The sequence below is a fragment of the Natator depressus genome, chromosome 22 (assembly GCF_965152275.1).
Source record: "Natator depressus isolate rNatDep1 chromosome 22, rNatDep2.hap1, whole genome shotgun sequence".
NCBI classification, from domain to species: Eukaryota; Metazoa; Chordata; order Testudines; family Cheloniidae; genus Natator; species Natator depressus.
The window spans coordinates 17,890,056-17,914,860 of NC_134255.1; the positions used below are offsets into that span (position 1 = coordinate 17,890,056).

The following is a 24,805-nucleotide window of genomic DNA, read 5'->3' on the forward strand; positions in this document are numbered from 1 at the left end:
TGCTGTGATGAGGGGCCTGGCTTCTCACACAGAGGGGCGGGGTGGGGCTGGTGGGGTGGGGCCCGGCGGGGGTGCTGGTGACATCACTGTGCTCCGAACTGGCCTTTTAGCACAAGGGCCAGCCTCCAGCGTCGGCAGATCCCAGACTCCCGGCAGAGCCTCCTCCGCGAGCATCTTCTTGTAAGTGCATCCTCGAGCCTCCGGCTGCGAGCCTGGAGGGGGCGGCCGGGGGGGCGCAGGGCAAAGGAGAGGGCAGGCAGAGCCGATGCTTGCTTTCCTGGCTAAACCGAGCCAGCAGGGTGGGAGGCTGGGGACAGCAGCCCTGCTCTGGGCTCTCTGCTTGCCGGGGCTCGAAGAGGCGAGGAACTGCACGGAGGGTCCTCCGGCGCTCCTTTGGAAAGCCTGCCAGAAGGGCCTCTGATTCCTCGGTGGGCTCCTGGGGCTCGCCGATGGGGGGCTGCTCCCTGTGAACTTTCCCCTCTCCCCGTCTGCTAAACTGGCAGGGGGGCGGTAGTTCCAGGGTCTGTCCCCCCCGGGCTGAGCGGTGTCCCAGCCGGAGGCCGAAAGGGGGCCGAGCTGCGAGGGGGGACGCCGGAGGGTACATTGCCGCTGGGCGGGGCGGTCCCAAGCCCACCCACCCAGCTTTCCGCGAGCCGCGGTGCAGGGCCCGGAGCTCAGCCTTGCCAGAGGAAGGAAGAAGGTTCTCCCGGCCCCGGTTCTTGTTTTAAAAACTGAAGTTATTTCTGCACCTCCCACGGCACTCCCCGGGCTGGGGCTGGGGCTGGGGCTTGGGCCCGTGCCATGCCCCGTGATGGGCTCGCGGGGGGTCTGGGTGGGGCGCGGGGCCGCCGCAGCTCCTGGGGCGTCGGCAGCAGGAAGCGGGAGACACGGATCCTGCCAGGGCTGGATGGATTGTCCGAAGCCGCCTGGAAATGCTGCACGGGTGGGGGTCGGAGATGCTCGGGGCTCGCAGGAGCTCGGCTGGACGCTGTGTCCCGTTCCCACGGACTGGGCATAACAAGAGGGTCAGGGCCCAGGCGCTGTGGGGTGGGGAGCTCAGCCCTTAGAGGTGCAGACGCCAGCACCACAAACGGCGCCTCTGAGGGACTTTTAAAGAACAGGACATGATACAGGCCGCTTGTAAGAGCGACCTCAGGACACCGGCCGCAGAGTGCTGTGTCTGCTGACCCATTCCTTAGCAAAGGGGGCCCTCAGCCCCACATGGCAGTGGGGTTAGCTCCTTGCCCCACTGCAGGAGTGCACGTCCAGGGCAGCCTGGTGGCGGCCTCTTGTGGTGAAGCCATTTGGGCCACAGAGAAAGGGCCCTGTGAGCAGAAGTGTCGGGAGCTGCCGTTTGCACACACAGGCGTTGAAACAGTCTGGCGCCTGTACCTGGCCTGTGACGTGGCCAGCCTGGTGACGGGAAATCCCCGACATTCCTAGAAATGTCCAGTCCGGCCCTTGCCTTTCAGCCACGTTCTGGGGCCGGGGGAGGTAGCGAGGGCCTTAAGTCTCTCATGCCAGTTTTGATCTCCTCAACAGAGGGTGGTTGTGGGGCTGGTTCCGTCCTGGGGGCAGGTGCATGCTGGAAATGCCCGCCTGCCTGCAGAGCTGCTGGCTGCCTTGCATCACAGAAGAGAGTGCAGAGCCCCACACAGCCCTGCTCCCTGCAGAATCCTGCCCGCATGGCAGCATGGCCGGGGGGGCTGAGCTGTCTCTGGGTGCATTGGTCCAAGGGGGTAACCAGATTGCCTGTAAAACCTGCCAGTGTGTGCGGCGGGTGCTAGCCAGGGAGTCTGCTCTGTGCAGGCCCCGCTGGGAGGGATCGGGCTGGTGCATTCCCCTCCAGCCTGGTCTGTGATGAGACTGGCATCCTGTGGGACTCTCCCTGCGCTGGGGGCCAACAGGAAACACCTGCCCCCAGGGCAAATCCCTGGGACCTAATGAGCAGCCGGCACCTGTAGACCTGCAGCCAGTGAATGTTTTGGAATCGTGTCTGCTTAGGTAATTGGAAAGGGGTTAAAGTCCAGGGCTGGCTGTTCCCCACCCACCTGGTAGCATCCCACACTGGCCAGGCCTCTGGTTCTCTGATGACCTAGGTTCTTCTACAAGCCACATTCTAGAGCTGCCCAGCCCTGGAGTCCCTGGGTGGGGCCTGTTTTACACGAGGCCAGGCTGGATCCTAGTGGTCTCTCGTGGTCTGAGGTCTGTGAATCTGTCACTCCCAGTGTGACAAGATGCTGCTCGCCCTGTGGGATGCACAGGGACCAGGTGGAGGACTAGATGTTCAGGATGCAGGTAAACTCATAGACACAGAAGTGGCTGCCCGCTGGAGCAGGGGCAAGTTTCCTAGGCTGGCGCCCAGACAGGATGGGCCAATGATTTGTTAATGCGCTGGGTTTCTCCTTAGCAGGCAATAATTAGCTTCCTGAAGCAGTGAAGTCTGGCCTTGATGGACAGGTTCTCCACTGCTTATCTAGGGGCATTCACCCCAGGCAGCGAGAGGCTGCCGTCCGCTTGCCAGGCAGAGCTAGTGGGATCTCTGCACACTGACAGCTCAGGTGTGGGTATTTCTTAACTCTGAACTGATACTCCCTGTCTCCACCTGGTGTATTAGCAGATTTCTCCATTTCACCTGGGAGCTGGAGCCCCAGCGATCATGGCGGGGCAGGGAAAGAACTGGAAAAGTTCCAAGTGCCATTGCATGCACCCCTCCCTCTCTGCCCCACACAAATTGGGACCAGGCCAATCCAGAGGGGCACCCTCCAGGCATGGGCAGCGGTGGAATTTGAATAGACTGTTCTGAGCGGCTGCCGTGTGGAGACAAAGGGGGCTCCGTGGCTGGGGCCTGAGCTGGTTTATTTACTGACAGTGTCAAGCTGAGGGTTGCTTGTGCCTCTTGCAGCATGAATTCCCCGGGGAGACAGAAACTGGCCATAATCGTTGTTGCATGAGAGAAGCTCAGAGGGAAGAGCAAGAGGCTGTGGCTGGGTTTTCGAGAGGGCTCAGCACTGGCCACACTCAGCTGCATTGCAGCCAACAGGAGTTTGACCAGCGACTTGCATGGAAGCAGAGTGAAGCCAACCCTGAGCACTTTGGAAAGTCCCACTCTCCTGCTGCTGTACCCCTGCCGGTTCCATAGTCACCTGGTAACCAGGGGCCTGACTGTGCTCAGCGAGGCCGGGGCAGCTGTGCTGACGCCAGGGGGTCGTGTGGGTGTTGCTGGGAGCAGGCTCAGGCTCTGGCAGTGTGGAGCTCAAAGGGACAAATCCATCCCTGGTGCATCTCCACCAGTGCCAGCCAAGTTGCATGGGGAGAACTCTAGCCCCGGGCTTTTATTTCAGGTTTCGGCCGCCCAGACATGCTGCTTGGCTGGGCCCAGAAGGGCCCATTACCTACTGGCCGCTGATGGCGGCATCTCGGAAAAATTCCTCCTTCTCAGCTGTACCAACCCCTCCTGTCCCCCAGCTCACGCAGCCTTGAGCACTGTGTGCTTCAGGGCCCTGTGCTGAGGCAGCCTGCGGCCCCCAGGACTGGCCCCAGATCCAGCCAGGTGGCCGCAGAGCAGTGTTCGCAGCCGCCAGCTCTCGCCACTTGCTGCAAGTCTCGCCATAGCTGGTGTTTTCCTTACGGCCCCAGCTCCTTGAGTCCTGGAGCCAGGAGAACCCAAGCTGCGCAGCATCATGGTTGCAAAGAAAAGCTTGAGTCTGTGAGTTGGGAGTATCCGAAGGGCTCAGAAACCAGACGGCAGAGGGCGAGGCCCAGCGTTGACCATTTCAACCATCTCGTGAGGGTTAGGCCAGGCTTGTGGCTTCTGAGCCCGGTCTCCTGGAACGTCTGGGGTTGGCCAGGCTGAGTCACTGAGGGAGAGCACCCAAAAGTGGAGGCTAGGAAGAGCCGTCTCTAGCCATGCCCATCTGGCTGGGACCTGCTAAATCCTAGGGGATCTGTGGCGCTGACACAGCGGGGTAGCTGGGAGACTACAGGATGCGGCTTTTGCCTAACGCCTGGCCCTAACCAGCACTCTTTCAAAGGAGCCAGCTCTTGCCCCTGTGTGTGAGATCAGGGGTGCTGTCTATGAGCCAGTAGCCTTCTGGGCCCCTGGAAGCCCCAATGCGTGGCCGGCTTAGAGCTGGGCTGGGCAGTGCCTGGATGGAGTGATGCTGCCCTGGCGAGTGGGAGTGGATGGGGCAGGACCCACTGGGGCGTCTCCTCTCTGCGTGGGAGCCAGGCACTGACCATCCTCGGGTCAGCCAGTTCAGTTCAGCAACCGCCCCAGCTGGCAGAGCTTCCCTCGCACGCACACGGGCTGCTACCTGCCATCTTGTCCGGGGGGATGCCCTTACATGGTAATCAGCACGGATCCCACTGGCGGCTCCATGCAGCCCGACGTGCTGCCTCTTGAGTTTGCAGAGCTCATGCCAGTGACTGCCCTGCCCCGGGGCTCTCAGCAGGAGCTGGGGCTGCTCTCCTCCTGGGAACGGGCGCCTGGTGCTGCAGAACTCCTCTGCCGTCACCACTTCTGTGTGAGCCTTTCCAATAAGCGCAGTCAGAGCAGGGGGACCCCGCCCTTCCCGAGCACTGGATGTCTCTGGGTAGCTGTGCGATCACACAGAGCACTGCCCCAGTCACAGGGCAAAGAGAGGGGACTCAGAAGAAATACAGCCAAGCCCTCTGAGCCCAGGTTACATTCAGAAAAGAGGAAGCTGTGAGGGGCAGAAGTGAAAAGAAGGGGCCAAAACCCAGGGAAGGGCTAGCAGTGGTGTAGAGAGGTTCCCACTCTACCTGTGGTACTTAGGTGGCCCCATCACTGTAGTATCTGAGCGCCTCACATCGCAGCCGCTCGGTGAGGTACAGCAGTGCTGTTATCCCCATTGTACAGGTGGGGCACTGAGGCACAGAGAGACTCGCAGCCAGATTTTCAGTGGTATTTAGGCACCTAGAAGACTAGGTGCTTTGTAAACCCCACTAGATGCCTAGCTACATCTTTGAGTGCCTAAAAACCTTTGAGACGCTGTCCCTAAAGCACTGACCTGAGGTCATACAGGAAGTCCCTGGGGCACCGGGGGTGTAGAACCCAGGGCCAGCTCCCCATCCACTGGACCAGCCTTTCTCTCTGCGGCATGCTGCAAAAAGGAGGCCTCTGGTGGATGGGAGCAAAGCCAAAGTGGTCAGTTCTCTGGGACGCCAGCAATTGGTCCCAGGGGATTGGGAAGGAGGTCATGGTTGACAGTATGAAAAGCAGTACAGAGGTCAGGAAAAATGAAGAAAGAAAGAGAATGAGGGGAGCACTTACCTGCCAATGGGTGGCAGGTTCTGCCCCAGGCTGAGTTGTACAGTCATGCTACTGCGCAATTTTAGATTTTAACTGAAAACCATTTTGTTTTGTCATTTTTTTTTTGTTCTGAGTTTGAGAAAAGGAAGGAATGAGAAAGTGTCGTCTGAGTATCAGATGTGATTATACATCAAATTCTTAGGGTTTCAGCTGTATTGAGACCAGTTCCAGAACAAAAAACAGAAATTGCATCCAGAGTCCATAAAGTCAACCATTATTGTCATGATTTGCATAATTCACTGGGCACGATCTGGGCACTCAGCGCTGTTCAGAATATGTCAGAAAATGTGGTCCCTGAGCCAATGCATAGAAGATGTGTAACTGTGGATATGAAGTGTATAGTTATTGACCACACATGTTATCACATGGTCACTGTGATGTTTATATCTATGAGTGGAGACATTGATGGCAATAGAAGTTTTTAAGGACTAGAAGATTTGACCCTCCAACTTCCTTTCAAGAAGAAGAGCTGCCAAGAGCTCCAGTGCCTATTTATTTTCCTTTCCTGCCTGCAGTGGCCCTGATATACCTCAGAAGTCTCAATTTTCCCCCCAACTTTAAAATGTTGAATTTTCTTGGTGTTTGATTTAAAATATGCTCCTGTGAAAACTGCAACTCAATCACTGGAGTGTTGTGTTTTAAGAGCCTTCTGGAAAGGAATGAGCCTTTAAACAGAAGTGTAAACAGTGTTGCCGACTCTCATGATTTTTGTCATGAGTCTCATGATAATTGTTTTCCTTAAAGCCCCAGCTCCTGGAGTCTGGTGATATGTGATGATTTCAGCCTTCATTCTTAAAGAAAAATGACGTTTCTAGCCCTTGTGGCTGTGGCGAAAGCTTCAAAATGACCCCAGTGCACCTTAAAAGCTCAAAAGCAGAATGTAAATAAAAAAAAAAAACCCAAATCTATTTTTATATAATCTCATTATTTTAAAGCCCATCTCATGATTTTTGGTGAGCCTGATTCCTGGTTTTTGAACATTTGGGGTTGGCCACACTGTGAAAGTGACTTGAAAGTGTCACTTTCACTCCTGTTAAGTCATTTTCTAGTCTATTATTTGTAGTGGGGTAACACCCCCTAGAGCCCCAGGCAGGTGCAGTATAAACTTCTCGGGGGGCCTTGTTGCCCTTATAGGATGTTTCCAAAAGTTAAAGGATCTATTCCAAGCTTGATGAACTGCAAAAAAATGATAGCAAGTCATCTAGGGTTTTTCTACAATTGTTTCAATTGTTGTATTCAAGAGTTAGTAACAAAGTAAGAACATACGTTAATTTTTAAAATCTAACCAGTGTCCCTTAAATTAATTGACACAAGCTGTCAGAAAAATATTAGAGCTGAGTGGGTTTAATATTTTATTTAATTTTCTTTCTTTATATAGGAATTAGAAATTATCTGCCAGGAATACTGTATCTAAGGTATTATCTGCAAAAAAAACAAGAACATTTTCAGGTGCCCAAGTGGCCTTTGGAATCACGGTTAGTTGTCCCTCCATCACCACCACCAAAATCTAAAATGTCGCCCCTGGATTCAAAAACGAACAAGATAAGTTCTTGGAGGATAGGTCCTTCAGGGCAGGAGCTTCAGGGTGAGTGCAGGGTGGGCTTCCTTTGCAATCTGTCATCTTCCCCATCCCGGGACAGGAGCCAGTCCACTTTCGCCACTGGAGGCACGCAGCTGTGGAGGGAGCCTGTCACGAGCCAGTAGAAAGGAGCGGGTGAAATTCTCCTCCAAGAGAGGAGGATGCTAAAGCAGAACGCCCCATTCCTGGATAAATCTAGTCCAGGTGCCTGTGAGTGGCTGCACCATGCCGCTCCTAGGCGTGTGGCTGTTCTTGCTGTGTTTGGCTCTACAGGGGATTGAGAGCAATGGCAAACAGACTGGGGGCCACGTCCCGCTGGGCAATGTTGCTGTGCATGTTAAACAGCTACTGCATTCTGTGTTGGGGGAGGAGGGGTGCTGCAGCTCAGTGGGGGTGGGGGGTGCAGTGATCCCTCTATAGCGTTTGTGTGTCAGTTTGTCTGCACGGTGCCTTGGGCCCCTGGGTGTGGGAGGTTTGGTAGGAAGGTAGGATGGATTGTTTTCACACCACCCAGCTCAGCCGTGTGGAATGGAGTCGAGAGCACCTGGCCTGGATCTGGGCCGGCAGTTATGTACAGCAGCATCACAGACTGGGAGCTGAAGTCATGGACCGCCACACGGGAGCAAGCCCATGAGTTCAGCTCCTGGGGGACCTCTCCTCTGCAAACAGTTCGGTTTTATTTGAGCACAGGGCAGTGGTACACCCCAGCCCAAATCGGAGCCTTGCTGGGTAACATTGCATACCACGGATCTCTGCTGCTGACCGCGCTCAGTGCACTGGAGGGCACAAGACCACTGGTGGAAGCAGGGAGGACATAAATGTCAGGAGTCTGGCTTTGGGGAGGTTTTGCATCGCAACATAGAGTGGAGCCCTTTGGTGCTGTGCATAGCAGATCTCCTCTTGGCCTGGACCCCCCTCATCCTCGCTAACTCACTCCAGAGGCTGTGTTTAGCATTGGTGAATACCCACGTCTTCTCCGGCTCCTTTCCCACTCCAGAGCGCGGTGCCCAGCTGCAGCTTGTGCTAGTCGAGTGCCCCAGGAGGGTGCCAATGGGAATCGCCCGCGCGCACAGGTTCCCAAACTGAGCTCCATGGAGCACACGCTGGCGCTCGGTGGAGAGCGGGCTGGTGACACGGTTCTGCCTCCTCCTGCTGCCAAAACCACCAGCAGGGTCTTCCCACAGCCACGTCAGACACGTGCGACTGATACGGGAGAACGTTCCCGTGATGGGGCGTGGGACGGCAGGTGCCCATGAGAGCTGGAACCCCCATTATTGTGTGGTGTGCAAAGGGCAGACTCTGAGAAGCAGTGCCCTTGAGAAGCAGCTCAGCAGGTGCTGGGGAGGGCAAAGAAAACTCGGGGTCCATTGTGTCTCCCAGATCCAGTTGCAGGACCTGAAATGGGAATTGGCTAGTAAGTGTGGGCAGCAAGTGGCCTCATGACGGGTGACCCTTGTCTCTGCTGCCTGTGAGGGTGCTCAGTGGGCAGGAGAGAGCCAACAGTGCAACCCAGCTTCTGTTTGCCATAGGCAGGGTTCACACAACTTGCTCCCCATCCTCCAGGTCTCATTCCATCAGTGAACATGGCAAACAAGGGACCCTCCTACGGGCTGAGCAGGGATGTGCAGTCCAAGATCGAGAGGAAGTATGACGATGAACTGGAAGAGCGCCTGGTGGAGTGGATCGTGGCCCAGTGCGGGGCTGGCGTGGGACGCCCTGAACGTGGCAGACTGGGGTTCCAGGTCTGGCTGAAGAATGGCATAGTAAGTGCGGATTGGTTGCCCCTTCTCTATGGCGGTGGCCATGCCATCTGTTGGCTCCCTTTGCACTGGGCCATTTAATGTTGAGTCTACCCTCTCCTTCGCTTGCAGGTGCTGAGCGAGCTGGTGAACAGCCTGTACCCAGAAGGCTCAAAGCCTGTGAAAATCCCCAAACCTCCTCCCACCATGGTCTTCAAACAGATGGAGCAGGTGGCCCAGTTCCTGAAGGCAGCTGAGTACTATGGTGTGGTGAAAACAGACATCTTCCAGACGGTCGACCTGTTTGAAGGTGAGGGTAGGGGGCTGGGTGCATCAGCTGGTCCTGCTCATGTGGTGGGCAGATCCAGGCATGCATTACTATTTAATCACCTGTATTATTGTAGCCCCCAGGAGCCCCAGTCACTGACCAGAGCCCCACGGCACTAGGCGCTGTACATGTGCACAGAACAAAGAGCTGGTCCCTGTGCCTGGCGCTCACAATCCAAGTATAAACCAAAAGACATGAGATGGAGACAGACAGGGATGGGGGCATCCAAGGGAACAGTGAGCTGAAGTGTGGCGCTCCCTTTAGGAGCTGGGCTTCCTCCCTGAGCCCCTTCTTGCGGGGTAGACACCCCTTCCCCCAGGAATGGGGAGTGTAAATAGGGTAGGCCCTGCTCTGATTGGTGTGTACTTGCTGCATAGGACTGACTAGCCCTTGCTGAGTGGTGGCTCACTTGCTAAGTTGCCAGCAGGTAACACATTCGCCTCTTCGCAGGCGTGTTCGACAGCCAAATCCCAAAGAACACACACACATGCTGCAGAAGCTAATGGGGCCTGGGCTTCCCAGGCCCAGATCTCCGGGAGGCCGGAGTGCTGGGGTGTGTTGCGCTCCTGGATGCGCCATGCGAGATGTGGTGCTTTTGTGTCAGGGCACGTCAGGGTGTGCTGCTGGGGGGAGGGGTGAGAGCAGGTTCCTGGGGTCCGGGTACACCCCGGCACTGCGCTTCACCTCTTTGTGCCCCTCCCTGAGTGAGGCTCCCCCAGCTTCGTGGGTGGAGGAAAGCGTTCCATGCGGGTGCTGAGTTACACCCCACATGCACACAGAGGTTTCCGGCAGTCACGTAGGACGCACCCTTCCTTCTGCAGGCAAGGACATAGCGGCTGTGCAGAGAACAGTCATGGCCTTGGGCAGCCTGGCGGTCACAAAGAACGATGGACATTACCGCGGGGACCCCAACTGGTTTATGAAGTAAGCAGCAAAGTGTCCCTCCCCACAGCCCAGCCTCAGCGTCTCCTGCTGCTGGGGGCAGGCCCTCGGGAGCAGAGGTGTAGGGGGTGGGGTCAATGCTAGCCCCTCCAAATGGGTGCCATGCCTCCTGGCTGGTAGCACAGGGTCTCTTGCCTTTCCCCTGCGTTCCAGCTGGGGGCTGTGTGCGGAGCTGGTCAAACCATCAGTTATCCGGGGCAGGAAACTTCAGTGGCTCTGTCCTTGATGAAACTTCCCACAGCCAAAAAATCTGTTTTGTCACAAAAAAGCACCAAGAAGCCAGGAAGTTGTCAGGTTTTGAACATCTGTTTTCCATACAAAGTGTCAGGCTTTTCCCCTGCTCCCACAAACGGAATGGAAGCAGGGACCTTTCCGTGAACACTCGGACGAAAAGCTGGTGGTTTTGGTCAGAACGATTCCCCAGTCAAAAAGTTTGGGCCAGCTCTAGTTCCAGGGAAAATCTCTGCACAAGCCCAGAGGTGTGCAGAGCCCAGCTGGGCTGGGGGGAGAGGGGAAGGGAGGAAGGACACAACACCCCTCTCCCATCCCTGCTCTATCCCCTCCTGTCCATCAGCTGCGTCCCTTCAGGATGGGATGCACAGGACAACAGGGGCCTGGAATGATTCTCTCCCTCTCCAGGAAATCGCAGGAGCACAAACGGGATTTCTCCGACAGCCAGCTGAAGGAAGGGAAGAATGTGATTGGCTTACAGATGGGCACCAACAAGGGGGCCTCGCAGGCTGGCATGACAGGCTATGGGCGGCCCCGGCAGATCATCAGTTAGACAGCCATGGAGAAGAGAAAACAAACCCCACCATAGGAACTGAGTCTTTAGCTCCCTCCTGACTAGAGCCCAGCTGCAGCCAATGTGAATAGAGCCAGCGGAGCGCCAAAGGCCACCAGTTGGACCGAACACAAATCCATTGGTATTAATTTAGGTAACTTTTAAACAACACCTAACCCCAGCCCACAAGGCGATGCATGGAGTGAGGTGGGGAGACTCCCCCTCCCAAAGTATTTCTCTATAGGAGCAGCTTTATTTCAGCCACAAATATTGACCGCTTGCTCCATTTCCCAATGTCGCCTTTCCTCTCAGACCTTTGCATGTTCTCTGCTTCACTCCCCATGACTTAATTGTATTGTGAGCTAGATTTTTCTACTGTTTTATAGAGAAGGTTGTTACAAACATCCTACAATGTTACACCCGCCCCCGAGAAGGCTAAATTGGAAAGCACGTACCTGTAGCATACTTGGAATTACCCAGCCTTTCAATAAATCTTGCACAAGCAAAACCAAGTGCTTCTGTAAAGATCCATGCAAATGGGAAGGAAGTCAACTTAGCCTCTGTTTTGTACTTTTTTTTTGTCAAAATTAAAAGAATTATGACTCTATTGCAGTTTGCTGAGGGTTTTTTTTATTTTAAATTCTGACTAGCTCATCCTGGATTTTCAGTCTTGAGCACTCACAAAAATTCAAGACGAAAAGCAGCAAATGGTTTGAGTGAATGCTACAGAAAAGAGGGTAATGGCAAGTTGAATGTTTTTCTAAGAGCTGCTTTATTTCAAACAGGAATTAATGCAGGGAAATTCTACGGTCTGTGTTATGCATGTCAGGCTAGATGATCACAGTGGTCCCTGCTGGCTTTAAAATCTATGACTCAATGAAAACCCAAGTCCTCACCCCTACTGGCCAAACAGATGAGACTGATTTTGCAACCACGTGATTGTCCAGCAAAAGCAGGGCACTGATATCTTTACAAGATACTTAAGACATTTAACACAAAGTTACTCTCCTCATTGTCCAAGCACTCAGAAGCTGGAAACAGAGAGCTTTGATTGTTGATTTTTCACCCTCTGGTTTGAATGAAGCAGCCTCGGCCAATGGCCCTTTTTGACCTGAGTTGCTGCTTTTTCTTTGTTTGGGTGATGAAGAAGCTTGGCTTGCTTACGCATGTCTGCAGGGCCCTGGGCATGCCTGACAGGGTCAAAGAGCCAGCGCAGGGAGCACGAGGCTGCAAAACCACGGCTTAGCTCAGTCAGCAGCAGTGGAAATACATGTAAAAAACCCAACCCCCTCCCTCCATCAGCGTCCGTCAGTTCTGAAGTTAGGCCAGCGTTCGGCACTGACAACTCTTGGGGTGATGCTTGTCAGTTGTCTGAGGGACAGCACTTCACCAGGGCTGTCGCAAACACCCAGCTGTGGTAACTAAGCAGTTGTCTGCCAGCTGTTTTGTGTATGGTTCTAAACAGGAAATAGCCATGCCAACGGCCATTTCTGGGCACAGTGAGGGATGAATGCCTCCTGACATGGCTCTGCTAGCCCCTCGGGGTGCACCGCCTGCCATCTGCTAACAGCCAGAACGCTGAGAGACCCACCCATGCAGGCTGGGTTTGAGTGTCAGAGGTCCTGAACATAGTCCCAGGGACGTCCCCTGGCTCTGCGGGTGCTCAGCACCCCTGAAAATCAGGCCCTGCCGCCCTGAGATGACTAAGTCAGTCAGAACCATGCTCCCCGCCACCCTGCCTGCTGGCAAGTGCCTGGTTACCTTGCTCTTCCGCTGGGGGGAGGGCTTGGAGTGCTCAGAGCAGTTTAACGACAAGCCAACTGGCACACAGAGATTTCGGCTACTAGTCTGGTTTTTAAAGACTTTATTTTGGAAAGCTGCACAAAAAGGCCTTTGCTGTTTCAAAAATAAAACCCCAAATCTTTAGAAAAACAAAAGCTCTCACTGTCCGTGATGGATTGCTGCAAAAACAACTAAAACCCCCAACCTGTCAACCCCAATGTAACGCTTAAAATGCTCACCTGGAAAACCCATCGGGATTGAAAATCTGCTCCCTCAGCATAGCTGACAGAGGAGCACTGTGCTAAGCAGCAGAGCGGGCCATGGCTGGAGACACATGGTCACCGTGACACGCTCATCCAGCCATGCAATGTATTGCTGGAGTTGGGGTCCTGTCACTCTTGGAACACTCTGATGGCCTCCCCTCAAGCATCTGGAGGGGCACAGACCCTTCTGCACCCCACCTTCCTCTGGGCCTGCCCTGGGAATCACAGACGCAGACATGCTATAGCAACTAGACAGGGGGAAAGGCACCTTCTCTCTGCACTCGCAGGGCCAACCAGCTGTGTTTGCTGTGAATGCCCTGTGCCGGGCCTCAATGTGCACACAAGGCCCAAGACAAACCAGGCCCTTTACTTTCCTCTAGCCAGACAATTGCTAGTTTGTGAGAGGATGGGGTGAGCGTGGCGGCCGGAGCGGAACAGCAGGGAGAGGAAGGTGCAATTACTGCTGTTGGAAATGGGCAAACAGATTTTTTTGTCAGCATTTGGTCTACCTGGCTAACGTCAGCCAACTACTAAGAGATCCGGAGGTGAAACAAGCGCAGTGCGCGGAGAACACTGCTGCCAGCAGGCAGAGCCCAGAAAACACGGACAGCAGGGTAAGGCAGCTGGGTGAGGAAGGGGGAATGAAGACACCAGTCAGCCAAGCCAAGGCCACTAGATTTCATGATTTCATGCTAACAGAGTCAACCAAGTGGCTACACACTGTGTAAAGGGCCTTCTCGCGATGTAGGATGCCTTCACCCAGGATAACTTAATGGCCAGTTAAAGGGTCTCCTCCCAGGGAGGACCACTGCTTTAAGCAGCCGGCTTAGACACAGCCCAGGTCCCGCTGCCTCTGTCCCAAACAGAGACTTTTCCAGCAGAAGCGGCGATGCCACGGGCAGACGAGAGGTAGGACAGCATCTTCAGAGCTTAAATGACAAACACCACCAGCCAAACTGTGGCTGTTGCTGGCTGAGCAGGGCCCCGGGGGTCGGCGTGAGAGCTTCCCCCTGCCCCTGTGCCATGAAAACAGGAACAAAGCCAAAGGGACATGATGCAAAGACAGACAGATGGCTGGCCAGCACACCCTGTGCTCACATGGCCCCTGCTGCCGTCCAGCTAACCCAGCCATGTGCAGGGCTGGGGAAGTCACAGCCGGTGCACGGCACTTCTCTCGGGGCAGGTGACTCTGCATGAAGCCTCACTCTGCCCCCTGCTAACAGGCCAAGGGCTCCCAGGATTTCAGACATTGCCCAGCACACTCCTGTGCAAGACCATGACTGCACAGGGGGAGGAACTCATGCACCTACCTGACGGCTGCCAGTGCCCTACCTCCCAGTAGGCTCTGGAAAGGGACAGCCTAGCTCTTGCCTTCCCAGCCTGCTGGTTACAGGCGGGCACGGCCGATCACCTCCCCAAGCCCTCATTTCTCAAGGCCCGCAATAGCTCAGGAGCGCTCGCAGAGCCTGGGTGCTGACCCTTGGTTCGAGCTCTGGGAGGCATGAAGTGCACTGGGTACCAAACCCACCCCGAGCAAGCTGCCCAAGCCAGCTGGCACGGTGCCCATGCTGAGGACAAGAGACAGATGAGGCGTGGAGAGAGACAGCAGTGCGGCTGGACTCCCCTCTGGGTCAGAAAATCCAGCCCCAGACTCAGTGAAGTAACTAACCCTACAAGACCGAAGGGACTGTACAGCCGTTAACCTGGGGGCGGTCAGTTAGGGCAGCCTGTGCAGTGCCACCTTTGTGTCCAATACAGCGTGGGGCCAGGCCATGACCCAGCTGGCTGAAGGGCTGGGCCCTTAGTCCCTGCAGGTCTGTAACTAAGGGGGTGACCGTCTCCTCAACTAATGCAGTTTGGGGCAGCCCCAGGGCTCCTGGCAAGGGGCTTGGGCCTGGGCAAAATCTGGGGGTGCCTGCAGTACATGTAACCACTCCTGGGTGTAACCCCAGAGCATGAGCCAGAGAGTCACCAGGTCCAGAACCCAGGCTCTCCCCGCTGCAGAATCACCCTGCATGACCCACCCCTGGCATCCGAGTACCGCAGCTGCGGGGTTCGGCTGCAGCTATCCAACACTAAGGGCCTGTCCACTCTCCCAGGGCTGTCAGCCAGGAGTGACCCCATTGAAGGCAATGGAGACGCGTGGGGGTCAAACTGCTGAGAGGAGTCAAGCTGGGGCTCTCCCTAGGCTAATCCCCTCTGAGAGAATTCCTGAGGAGCCTTCCACCATCTCTGCCTTTCCCCCAGGGCTGCGCCCTGCCTGCAGAACGCATGTCGGGGAGGGCACCAGCCATAGGGTCCGGGGGCTGCCCTCATGGAAACCTTCTGGCTTCCCTCTCCACACCTGAGAGTGCCACTCCAAAGCCAGCCCCAGGAGAGCGCTCGGACTCGCTGACTGCACCATGCTGCCCTAGCAGGTGAGCCCGGGCTCCTCCCCCAGCAGCAGGCAGGCCCTGGGCGGGGCACCCTGGGAGATGAAAGGAAGCTCAGTTCAGCGGATGCTGGGTGCTCACGGGCAGGGAGCAGGAGCGCAGGGCCTAGGGCTGAGGAAGGAGGGAAGCCCCAAGTTTTGCCACTGGACAGACTCCATTATAAAATGAGTTAAGGCTTGTTTTGTTTATAAAAGGCAGGGAAAGGGGCCTTTGCGATGGGGAATGTCGAGAGCAAGACGCTGGTCCCTCCTCTAAGCCGTGGGCCTGTGTCATCCGAGCCACATCCAACGCCAACAACCCCCAAGTCAGCAGCGGCTCTGTGGGGGGGTTGGAAAGTCTCCCACACCCTGCACCCAGGGAAGGACAGGACCCAACATCACCCAGCATCCCAAGCTCTCAGCTCCTGCTAGCACATCTGCTGCTCCCTGTCTGCTGAGAGGAGTTCGGAGGCCAGGTCCCGGCCAAGATACGCTGAGCCCGAATGGATTGCTTCGTGAAAGCCTGCGGTTCGGCCATTGCTGTGCGGTTTGGGATCTTGGGGACTCCAGCTTCCCTCTTCCCCTAAGTTCTCTGGGGCCTCTGGGCTGGGCAGTGGATGCTCCAACTCCATCTCCACATCCTCCATGTCCTTCCCTGCACTGAGCGGGATGGACTCCATATCCATCCCATTCTCCACGTGCTTCTGCCGCCCAACCCTGGGGTACCATTGGCAGGTGGGGAAGCTGCTGCACGTCAGATTGAAGACCACGTTGTTTCTGGACAGGGAAACCTCCAGCATGTAGTAGACAGTCCAGAAGACAGCAAAGCATCCCAGCAACATGAGCATCTGGGGAGAGGGAGGGGAAACAGGAAGGAGAAAACCCCATTAGAAACCAAAGCCTCCTATTGAAACCCAAGAGCTAGTCTCTCCTACCCTCTCTCCACCCCAGTGGAAGCTGTGTGCCATGCCAGCTGGCCTGAGAGGGGAGAGAGTCCAAGGATGGGCCTCAAACATGCCTGCACCTCCTTCAAGGCCTTGTGTTTGCTGCAAAGGAGGATAGCTTTGTTTCCTGATAGGATTTGTAACCTGCATGGGGCCAGCTGGCTCCCTTCCTCTCAGGGACACCTGGTTTAGCCGAGGAGCAGCCTGAGCTCAGTGGAGTGGCTGGGCTCCAGGACGGGACCTGGGGAAGAAGCCTTGTCTCTCTGGACAGCAATCCCTCAAGCCAGCAAAGAACAGCACACGTGCGATCGCCAGGGAGTTGCGTTCCAAACTTGCCCAGTAGGGTGGGGGCTGCAAAGTGGGGCCCGTGTGTTAATGCTGGGGGGAGAGAAACCTCAGACATGCCGGAAATCCCTCTCCCCACTGCGTGGCATGGGAAAGCAGAACTGGGCAGAGCTAGCCCTTTAGGAGAACGGTGAATGGACGGAGATCGTGGGCAGGGCGAAAGGAGCTGCTGTGTGGGATTTGCTCACGAGGCCCAGGGAGGAGGCAGATGCCCAAAGGGCCGGACCAGGGCAGCGTTCACTGTGACTGTCACTGTGCGGATAGCCCCTGGCCTGCCAGTCTGGCTTTGCTCCCAGCCCATCTTCTGCAGAGCTGCTGGCCAGCCATTTCAGTGCCAACAAGCAGGGTCGATGGGAACGTTCAGTGTCCCCGTGTAGAACGCAACATAGCGAGCGCAAGTGGCGGGGACCCTCCCTCTGGGTACAGAGGAGTTCGGGCTCCAAGGCCTTGGCCCTTAGCCTTCTGCTGAGACTGCCAGCGGGGCCAGGCAGTTCATGCCAAAGGTGTGTTCATGGCTCTTGCCGTGTGAGTCCGTGTACGGTGGGAACTGGGCTGAGACATGCCCTGCTCCCCAACTCATTCCAGCAACCAGCAGTCAAGTATTAAGTACTCTGGCTCGCTGCTGACTTTGACAGGACAGGAATTGGTGCCCCAGAGGACAAGCTCCAGATTCCACTGCTGCCCCCTTGAGCCATCCGGTCCCCAAATCAGCTCCCCAAAGCAAAGATGGGCCCCTGGTGTACGCCCTGGCAGGCCCTGCAGGCTTTACCTTGAGGGTGTTAGCTGTGATGGTGTACGGCTCCTCCTCGGCGATCTCCAGCCCTGGAGGGCATGGCAGGGACTCCCCACGGCTCAAGTACTGGCCACTCATGGCGTCCTCCACCAGCCTGAAGCCAAGATACGCATTCAATAAACTGCACCCAGACAGGCCCCAGAGGCGAAGCATCAGGGAAGAGGGCTGAGGAACACAGAGCTAGGGATGGGATGGAATGGTCCCAGCACGCGGGCTCCCCTGGGCCTGCCCGGGGAGAGGCGGTCAGAGCTGGAGACAGCCCGGGGCGGGGCAGGGGGCTTGTAACGGAGGCTGAGGAGAAGAGCTGATTGTATCCCCCTTGTTTCAGCTAGTATAGGGAATGGCTGCCGGCTCCAGCACGGCCATATGCTGGCTGTAGCAGGCCCCGAGGAGCAGGATGGGATGAGGTGTCTGTCTCTCAGATTCCCCTGCTCCTGTTTGCCCCATCTGGCCATGGGGCCAGTAACACATATACAACCAAGAGACAAAGAGGACTGATGCGAGAAGAGAGGATGTATGGACACACAGGTTTTTACCAGCAAGCAGGAGACCATCCCAGGGGCCCTGACCTGTGGGTTAGGAAAGCAGGTTTCCTCTCCTCCTGGGGTCGAATTTTGCTCAGGTCTAAGCTCCTAGAAGAGACACCAGCCCTGCAGGGAGGTGCTCTGCCCCCATCAGAGCATTTGCTGGCTTTGATCTCCCCAACACTCAGGATTAAGCACCGGCAGCTCCCAGGGACTATCTGTGCCCCCATCAGCAGCCAGAATGCACGTTTGGTAACGAGTCTGACAGGCAGCAGGAGAGTTAAAGGAAAAGGTATTTGAATTGATCAAAATACGTGATTTGTCACCTATCCACCAGCCTAAAGCCCTCCACGCTGCTCCTTAATCTGGCCCTGGAGGCCAGGCTGTCTGTGAGGGCCTTGTGCACTCCAGGACTTGCCAGACAGAATTGGATCATATGCTGGATCCATTCAGCAGCCAGAAAGTTCCCATGCTCAGCCAGCCAAATCACCCAGCAGATCATTCAATGGGACCAGCTGCAGGCCCTAGCCCAGTGAGTCCTGACTCCATCTCCTGGCTGATACAACCCCCCCGCCTGCTTCCCCTCACCAGAAAATGGTCCCAGGTTCAATTGTGAGTTTCTTTACGTTCAGCACCCCAGGCCAGCCTTTGCGGTGCTTACAGACACTGCTGCCAGCCAAAGGGCAGCAGCTTGGATATCTGAGGCGATAAAGAAATCAGACTCCCCCTCTCTTTAGACCTGAATTTCCCTTCATTTCACAGAGCCCTGGGGCTCTCTCCCTGGGAGCTAGGCTACAGCAACCCTCATCAGAAATGCCAAGCTGCACACTGAGCGGCTAGGAATAGATTCCATGCAGCTCCCTCTGCCTCATTTGATGCTTCCTGGGCCGTGGCTGTTTGACCTGTTCGCATACGAAAACCCCGCTGCCTGGCCTCACAGCGCCTTTGTGAAAGCGGGTCCCGTACCTTTGCCGTTCCCTCATCTCCGCCGTAGTCCACGAAGAGCCGTAAAGCGTCAGCTGCCACTGCTTCAATGTCCCTGTCTTCAGTGTCTCATCCCCTGGAAAAGCAAACGGAGACTTGGGTCCACATGGTACCTGCTGCTGCAGCGTACGCAGCCAGGGTCTCTCCAGTGCAGACACAGCCTGCCTGCAGAACGAGGGAAGGGAACCCTTTGTGCCTCCTAGCCTGGGAAAGAATCAATGTTCTCGGGATTGTTCTGTAATCTATGGGCTGGAGCATGTGGTGGGCACGTGGTCTCAGCAGCAGCTGGGTGGCACATAAACGACTGCTCCGCTCACGACTCATGGGAAGGCCCACAGCACAGCGCCCAGATAACGCACATCTGTGCCCACATCAGACTGAAAATGCGCTGCCAGGCTCTAGACCCAGCAGCTCTGCCAGCAATAAAGCAGGTCCTAAGCAGGGAGAGACCTTGGGGGCACAGCCAACCCAGCCATCCTGCTCTGGAGGCCTGGGCTCCGGTCGGACTCAGGCCCCGACTAGCCTCAGCCTAGCCCAAAGTGAGCACAGCCCCTCCCCACAGTTAGCAGCCTCTGTCTGCACTGGAGAGGCCCTGGCCTGGATGAGCAGGAGGTGCTGCAGGGCAGGAATGAGCTGACAGCCTGCACAGGATTGGGACAGCAGGGAGGGCTGAGGATGAGGTTTGAGATTGAGGTGCAGGCTGCAGAGGGCTGAATATCAGGGGTGCTGTGGGGGAGGAGAGAGGAGCGGGGAAGAAGAAGCTGTAGAAGACCAGCTAATATAGCACCTGCCTGGATTACATCCAGCCCTGGGGCCTGCACTCCCCACCTGTCCTGCAGGAAGGGAATGGGCCTTTCCCCCCAGGAACTCAGCAGCAGTCAATGGATTCACCTTGCAGGGCAGGAGGAGACTGCAGGCTCTGGGACTGGGCAAGGACCTGACACACACAAGAGTCAGAAACTAAAGTCGACAACAGGCCCAGGACCATTTGTTTCCCAGAGAGGGAGGGACTTACCGACATCCCTGATGATGAGTCTGTACATGCCCTGGGCTTCCTCCCCCCAGCACCGCACCGTGGAGAAGGTCCAGTCAGCAAAGCCATTGGGATCTCTGCAAGAGGGAGGAGAAAAATACCCCATAAGGAGCAAACACGCCACTGGGCGCTTTGTGTCTGGGCGTCAGGTCTGCAAACAGATTCTGTCCCAACGAGACGGCCGGGAGGTCAGGAGCTGGCAGCCAAGGCGTCCCTGGCCTCAGTGCAGAGCGTATTGCATGAGCCAACAGGCACGAGCGTGGAGATTAAAGAGCAGAGGTGCCAGCCACAGCAATGCTTCTACTCACAGGCCAGGGGTGTTCTGGGCGCTGCCCTGTGAGCTTCCCCACTCTACCTTGGATGGTGAGAGAGGGACACTGGCCTGGTACCAGCTCAACCCAGCTGAGCGGGGCCAGCCAGTGCTGCCTGCTTACCTGTGCTGCTTTCTCTGAGGCCGGCCCTGTTCACTGGGGACACAGAGCCCAGAGAGAGCTCATGCCAAGGGTGGTGCTGAGAACTGGCCAGGAACCTGGGAGCTGCACCTAATTAACACCCTCCCACTCCCTGCATTGCCCCCGAGAGATGGGCAGAAACGGCTCTGTCTGGATTCACCTGCAGCGGACTCGCTGGGCTCTGGGGGGCTTGGAGTGGAGCTCTCCATGGCCAGCAGATCTGTGTTAATACGGGGCAGGAGCAGGCTAGGAGTCAATTAGGGAGATCCTGGGAAATTCCCCCTCCCCACCCGTGGAGCAAAAGCAGTACGTTGCAGGCTTCTAGATGCTGGGACTGGAAAGGGCCGTGGGGCTCACATAGGGACAGAAGCTCCTGAGCTAATAAGGTGCTATCCTTGTACTACCTGCATGGCTTTCAACTACCCCCTTTCTCTCCAACGACCCACATGGAAACGCCCTTGCTGCACACGGTCCACCCAGCCCCCTCTTTCACCTCCAGACCCACACACTTTATAGCACCTGGGAAGTCACCCATCACTGCCCCCCAAGCCCATCCCACTCCTTCCTGCGGCCCCCGCCAGCAGAGTTCTGCGCTGCTTACGAGTCCAGGCTCCTGGTGGTCCCAATCTTGGACACCATGCCACTGGGGCAGAGAAGTTTGATTTCCAGGTTGCCACGGCGAGGGTGGGTTATGGTGACGGTCACTGCCACGTGCTCCAAGGTCTTCATGCCAGACAAGGTGAGGTCAGCTGCTGTGACTGGTAACGAATAAAGACGTGTAGGTGTCAGCAGGCTGGTTAATCGGACACACACACAATCAGCGCTCCCCACTCCCCCCAGACCGCCCCACGCTGCATTGGCACAATGGAGTGACACGTGGGCAAGACACATGCTAGACACCTCTCACCCGGACTCTCTGCCAAGTGCCCACACATGCAGCAACGTTGCTCTGGTTTCGAATTCCAGGCGCTCTGGGCACCAAGCTCTGCAATCAGTGTCTCAACTTCCCACGGACTGATCCGTTTTCATTGTTAACAGCCCCTTGCCACCCATGTCAGCTGTGGGAAAACAGCCAGGCCTGGGAAAGGGTTCTCAGTTCCCTCCCACCATCAGGGGAAGGGGGCTGTACACCCAGCTCCGTAGCTTGCGGTCCTTCAGTGGTGACTACGCTGCCTTTTCACGCCTGGCTTGTGTGGCTTGGGCTGTGGGCGCTCCAGTGGGAATTTCTCATGCCACCTGAATGCAGTGCTTGTCTTCCCACCAATGCAGGAAGTTTGTCCTAAACAGATACACAGGTGATACCTGGTCAGAGCTTCCCTCCAGCGTTAGGAGTTTTTGCAGATGTGCTTTGTTCCCAAAGACAAATCCTTCCTCTGCACAATTTTGCAAAGCAGAATAACTGGATTTAGCAGAGGACAGTCCTTGCTTACAGACAGCCCCCTAACCTGAAGCAAATACTCACTAGCAACCACACACCACACAACAGAACCACTAACTCAGGAACCTATCCTTGCAACAAAGCCCGTTGCCAACTGTGCCCACATATCTATTCAGGGGACACCATCATAGGGCCTAATCACATCAGCCACACTATCAGAGGCTCGTTCACATGCACATCCACCAATGTGATATATGCCATCCTGTGCCAACAATGTCCCTCTGCCATGTACATTGGCCAAACTGGACGGTCTCTACGTAAAAGAATAAATGGACACAAATCAGACGTCAAGAATTATAACATTCAAAAACCAGTCGGAGAACACTTCAATCTCTCTGGTCACTTGATTATAGACCTAAAAGTGGCAATTCTTCAACAAAAAAACTTCAAAACCAGATTCCAACGAGAGACTGCTGAATTGGAATTAATTTGCAAACTGGATACAATTAACTTAGGCTTGAATAAAGACTGGGAGTGGATGGGTCATTACACAAAGTAAAACTATTCCCACCCCACTGTTCCTCAGCTGTTCTTGTCAACTGCTGGAAATGGCCCACCTTGATTATCACTACAAAAGGTCCCTCCCCCCCGCCCTCCTGCTGGTAATAGCTCACCTTACCTGATCTCTCTGGTTACAGCGTGTATGGTAACACCCATTGTTTCATGTTCTCTGTGTATATAAATCTCCCCACTGTATTTTCCACTGAATGCATCCGATGAAGTGAGCTGTAGCTCACGAAAGCTTAGGCTCAAAGAAATGGGTTTGTCTCTAAGGTGCCCCAAGTCCTCCTGTTCTTTCTGTGGATTTAGCAGAGTGACTCCTGCTGAGCTCTGGCTACTATATACAGCAAAGGCAGGAAAAGGCAGATTTGAAAGAAGAGTTGGGAGAGGGGTTTTGTGGTGCCGGATAACTGCTGAAGAAAGTAGTGGCAGCAACTAACAGAAATGTTGTACCCAAAAGAACGGAGGCTTCTCTGATATCCCATAACGTGTCAGCTGCTCCTGCAAAGCCCAGGAGATGGCCCGAGTTGGATCTATGCTCTTCTCCCTCCGAAATAGTCCGTGTGCCTGTGCTGTGTAGTAGGGCTGCGTGTGCCACTGTGACGGTCATGCCATGACAAGACGCTTCCTTGCATCTTCTTACAGTCAGAGGTGCTGAAAGCTCAGCTCACCTAACCTTGCAGTCAAAGCGAAATGCTGCATGTCACAAGCTCCCAGCCTTGGCTGCATGCTGAATGCTCCAGCCCTTCCCCACAGGGATTCAAATGCCCCGTCCCTAGGTACACCGTGACACACTCTGCCTTTGGAACAGATGGGCTGAATTCAAGGTGACAGACAGGCCAGTTTACCACAAAAATTCCACATAGTCCTGACACAGGGACTGCAAATTCCAGAGCAGGGAGAGGAGGAAGCTGATGACAAGGTTCAGGGCTGCAAGAAGAACCCTTCCATCCTCAGCAACTGCAATAATAATCCTTCGCCCCTTGCTGGTGCCTTTCACCCGAGGATCTTCAAGCCCTTTGCAAACATCAGTGAACTATGCCTCACAACCTCCCTGTCAGCTAGAGGCATCTTTATTCCCAATAAAGCTTGGGAACCAGAAGCATGGGGAGGGTAAATGACTTGCCTAAAGTGGCAAGTGAGTGAGCATCGAAGCTGAGAGTAGAACCCAGGAGTCCGGACGCCCAGTCCACAGTTCCAACCACTAGTCAATACTGCCTCCCCAGAGGAGCTACCAACGAGAAACCGTAAGCAGCTAGAGAGTTTGACAGCAGCAGATTTCAACCAGAGTTAAGGGTGGCTAACAGAGTCAAGGGAATAATTGATCAGTTTGGGGGCCAAACCGAAAAAATCCAAACCCAATTCTGGTTCATTTTGAAGCAAAACTGAATTTTGAAGCAAAACTTTCGCTTTTCTCACTGAAAGAAAAAAAACATTTCATTTTGCATCCAAAAGCACCTCTGATGAAATGAAAACAAAACACCACCAGACCCTGAGAAGAAATGAATTATTTTCAGGTTTTCGTTGTGTTTCCTTTTCAGGTGTTTTTCATCCTTTTTTCTTGTTTATTTTTAAATAAATATAGTTAAATTTCAAAACAAAACATCCCAATGTTCCATTTTGAAAGGGTTGAAATGAACCAGTTTGACTTTTTCGAGAGAGAGAATCGATTTTTTCCAGCCACAATTCATGAATGGTTTCAGTGCCCCCTCCATGCATTTTCTGGCAAATTTACTATTTGCCAAACCATGTGGCCAGCTCTAGCTTCAAGAACCACCCCAGCCAGGAAGCAGGCGGGCAGCATCTGCCTCCTTAGCCCGTTCCCGAGCTCCAGGACCAGGGGGTGCATTAAGGACTCTCCTTGGCTGCTTTCACACATGGCTTCCTTAGCAACGCAGGCCTCTCACGTGTATGGTGACTAGGAGGTCAGTTCTGTGGTGCTAGTTTCAGTCTCCCTTTGTGCCTGCGCTGAAGGGTTAAGTCTCCGGGGGAGTCCCCAGGGCACCTGGGCGGAACGCAGAGCGTGCATTCCTTCGGACATACTTCGCCCAAGTCTCTCTCTTCTGGCATTTCCCAGCATCTTGTTTGCTGCTGCACTTTCGACTTAGAATTCCTTTTAGGGCAACGCTCTCAGAGCTGCCAGAGCTCCCTTATTTTTCTCTCCTAACCATGATCTTTAAGGGTCTTACAGACTGAGAACAAACCTGACTCCATTAACAAAAAACAACCCTGTCTCCTGTTTGCCAGGATCAGGGTTAGTTTCTCTCTTGCGGTTTTACAAGGTCTCTCCAGGGGCTGCCCCTGACACTCACGTTTCCCTGGACTGGGCAGCCAGGTCTCTGCGCGTCACGTTGGTGTGTGAATTCAGTGCTCAGAAAGGACATGGGACGGACTCTTCCCCCCCACCCCCCACCCCCAGAGCTGGCACAAAATTAACCAGGCAAGCTCCAGCCAAGGTGCCTCAGGCCTGGCCTGGAGAGACCCCCAAGGGACAGGGCTGGGGCGGAAGGGAGAGTTGCGATGGGGACACCTGTCTACTGGCAAATCCACTGACGCTTCAAAGTCATTTCAGGGAGACCTTCGAATAGCGGGTCACGGCCAACCCAGGCTTTCATGCTGGGCTCTGTCA

At 55.2% G+C, this 24,805-nt stretch overlaps 2 protein-coding genes across 2 annotated transcripts in view; one reads left to right on the forward strand and one right to left on the reverse strand.

Annotated features, from left to right (window-relative positions):
* The first annotated feature begins 45 nt into the window (after positions 1-45).
* Positions 46-11,133, forward strand: TAGLN (transgelin). Its single transcript, XM_074936861.1, has 5 exons — positions 46-180; positions 8,478-8,677; positions 8,786-8,963; positions 9,803-9,905; positions 10,563-11,133. The coding sequence occupies exons 2-5, from the start codon at positions 8,498-8,500 to the stop codon at positions 10,705-10,707; spliced, it is 606 nt and encodes a 201-aa protein (XP_074792962.1). The 5' UTR covers positions 46-180; positions 8,478-8,497; the 3' UTR covers positions 10,708-11,133.
* Positions 11,134-11,317: 184 nt separating this feature from the next.
* The window catches only part of PCSK7 (proprotein convertase subtilisin/kexin type 7), a 55,671-nt gene continuing 42,183 nt past the window's right edge, over positions 11,318-24,805 (reverse strand). The window contains exons 12-16 of the mRNA XM_074936860.1: positions 20,839-20,995; positions 19,768-19,862; positions 18,735-18,828; positions 17,221-17,338; positions 11,318-16,010 (exon numbers count right to left, since the gene is read on the reverse strand). Coding sequence (XP_074792961.1) covers positions 15,591-16,010; positions 17,221-17,338; positions 18,735-18,828; positions 19,768-19,862; positions 20,839-20,995 — 884 coding nt within the window. The 3' untranslated portion in view covers positions 11,318-15,590. The remainder of the gene's footprint in view (positions 16,011-17,220; positions 17,339-18,734; positions 18,829-19,767; positions 19,863-20,838; positions 20,996-24,805) is intronic.

Excerpts from the sequence above, each read along its gene's own strand:
- TAGLN (XM_074936861.1), top strand. The coding sequence starts at position 8,498 with ATGGCAAACAAGGGACCCTCCTACGGGCTGAGCAGGGATGTGCAGTCC. Across the intron at positions 8,678-8,785 it reads TCTGGCTGAAGAATGGCATA|GTGCTGAGCGAGCTGGTGAA; the intron begins GTAAGTGCGGAT and ends CTTCGCTTGCAG. Across the intron at positions 9,906-10,562 it reads GACCCCAACTGGTTTATGAA|GAAATCGCAGGAGCACAAAC; the intron begins GTAAGCAGCAAA and ends CTCCCTCTCCAG.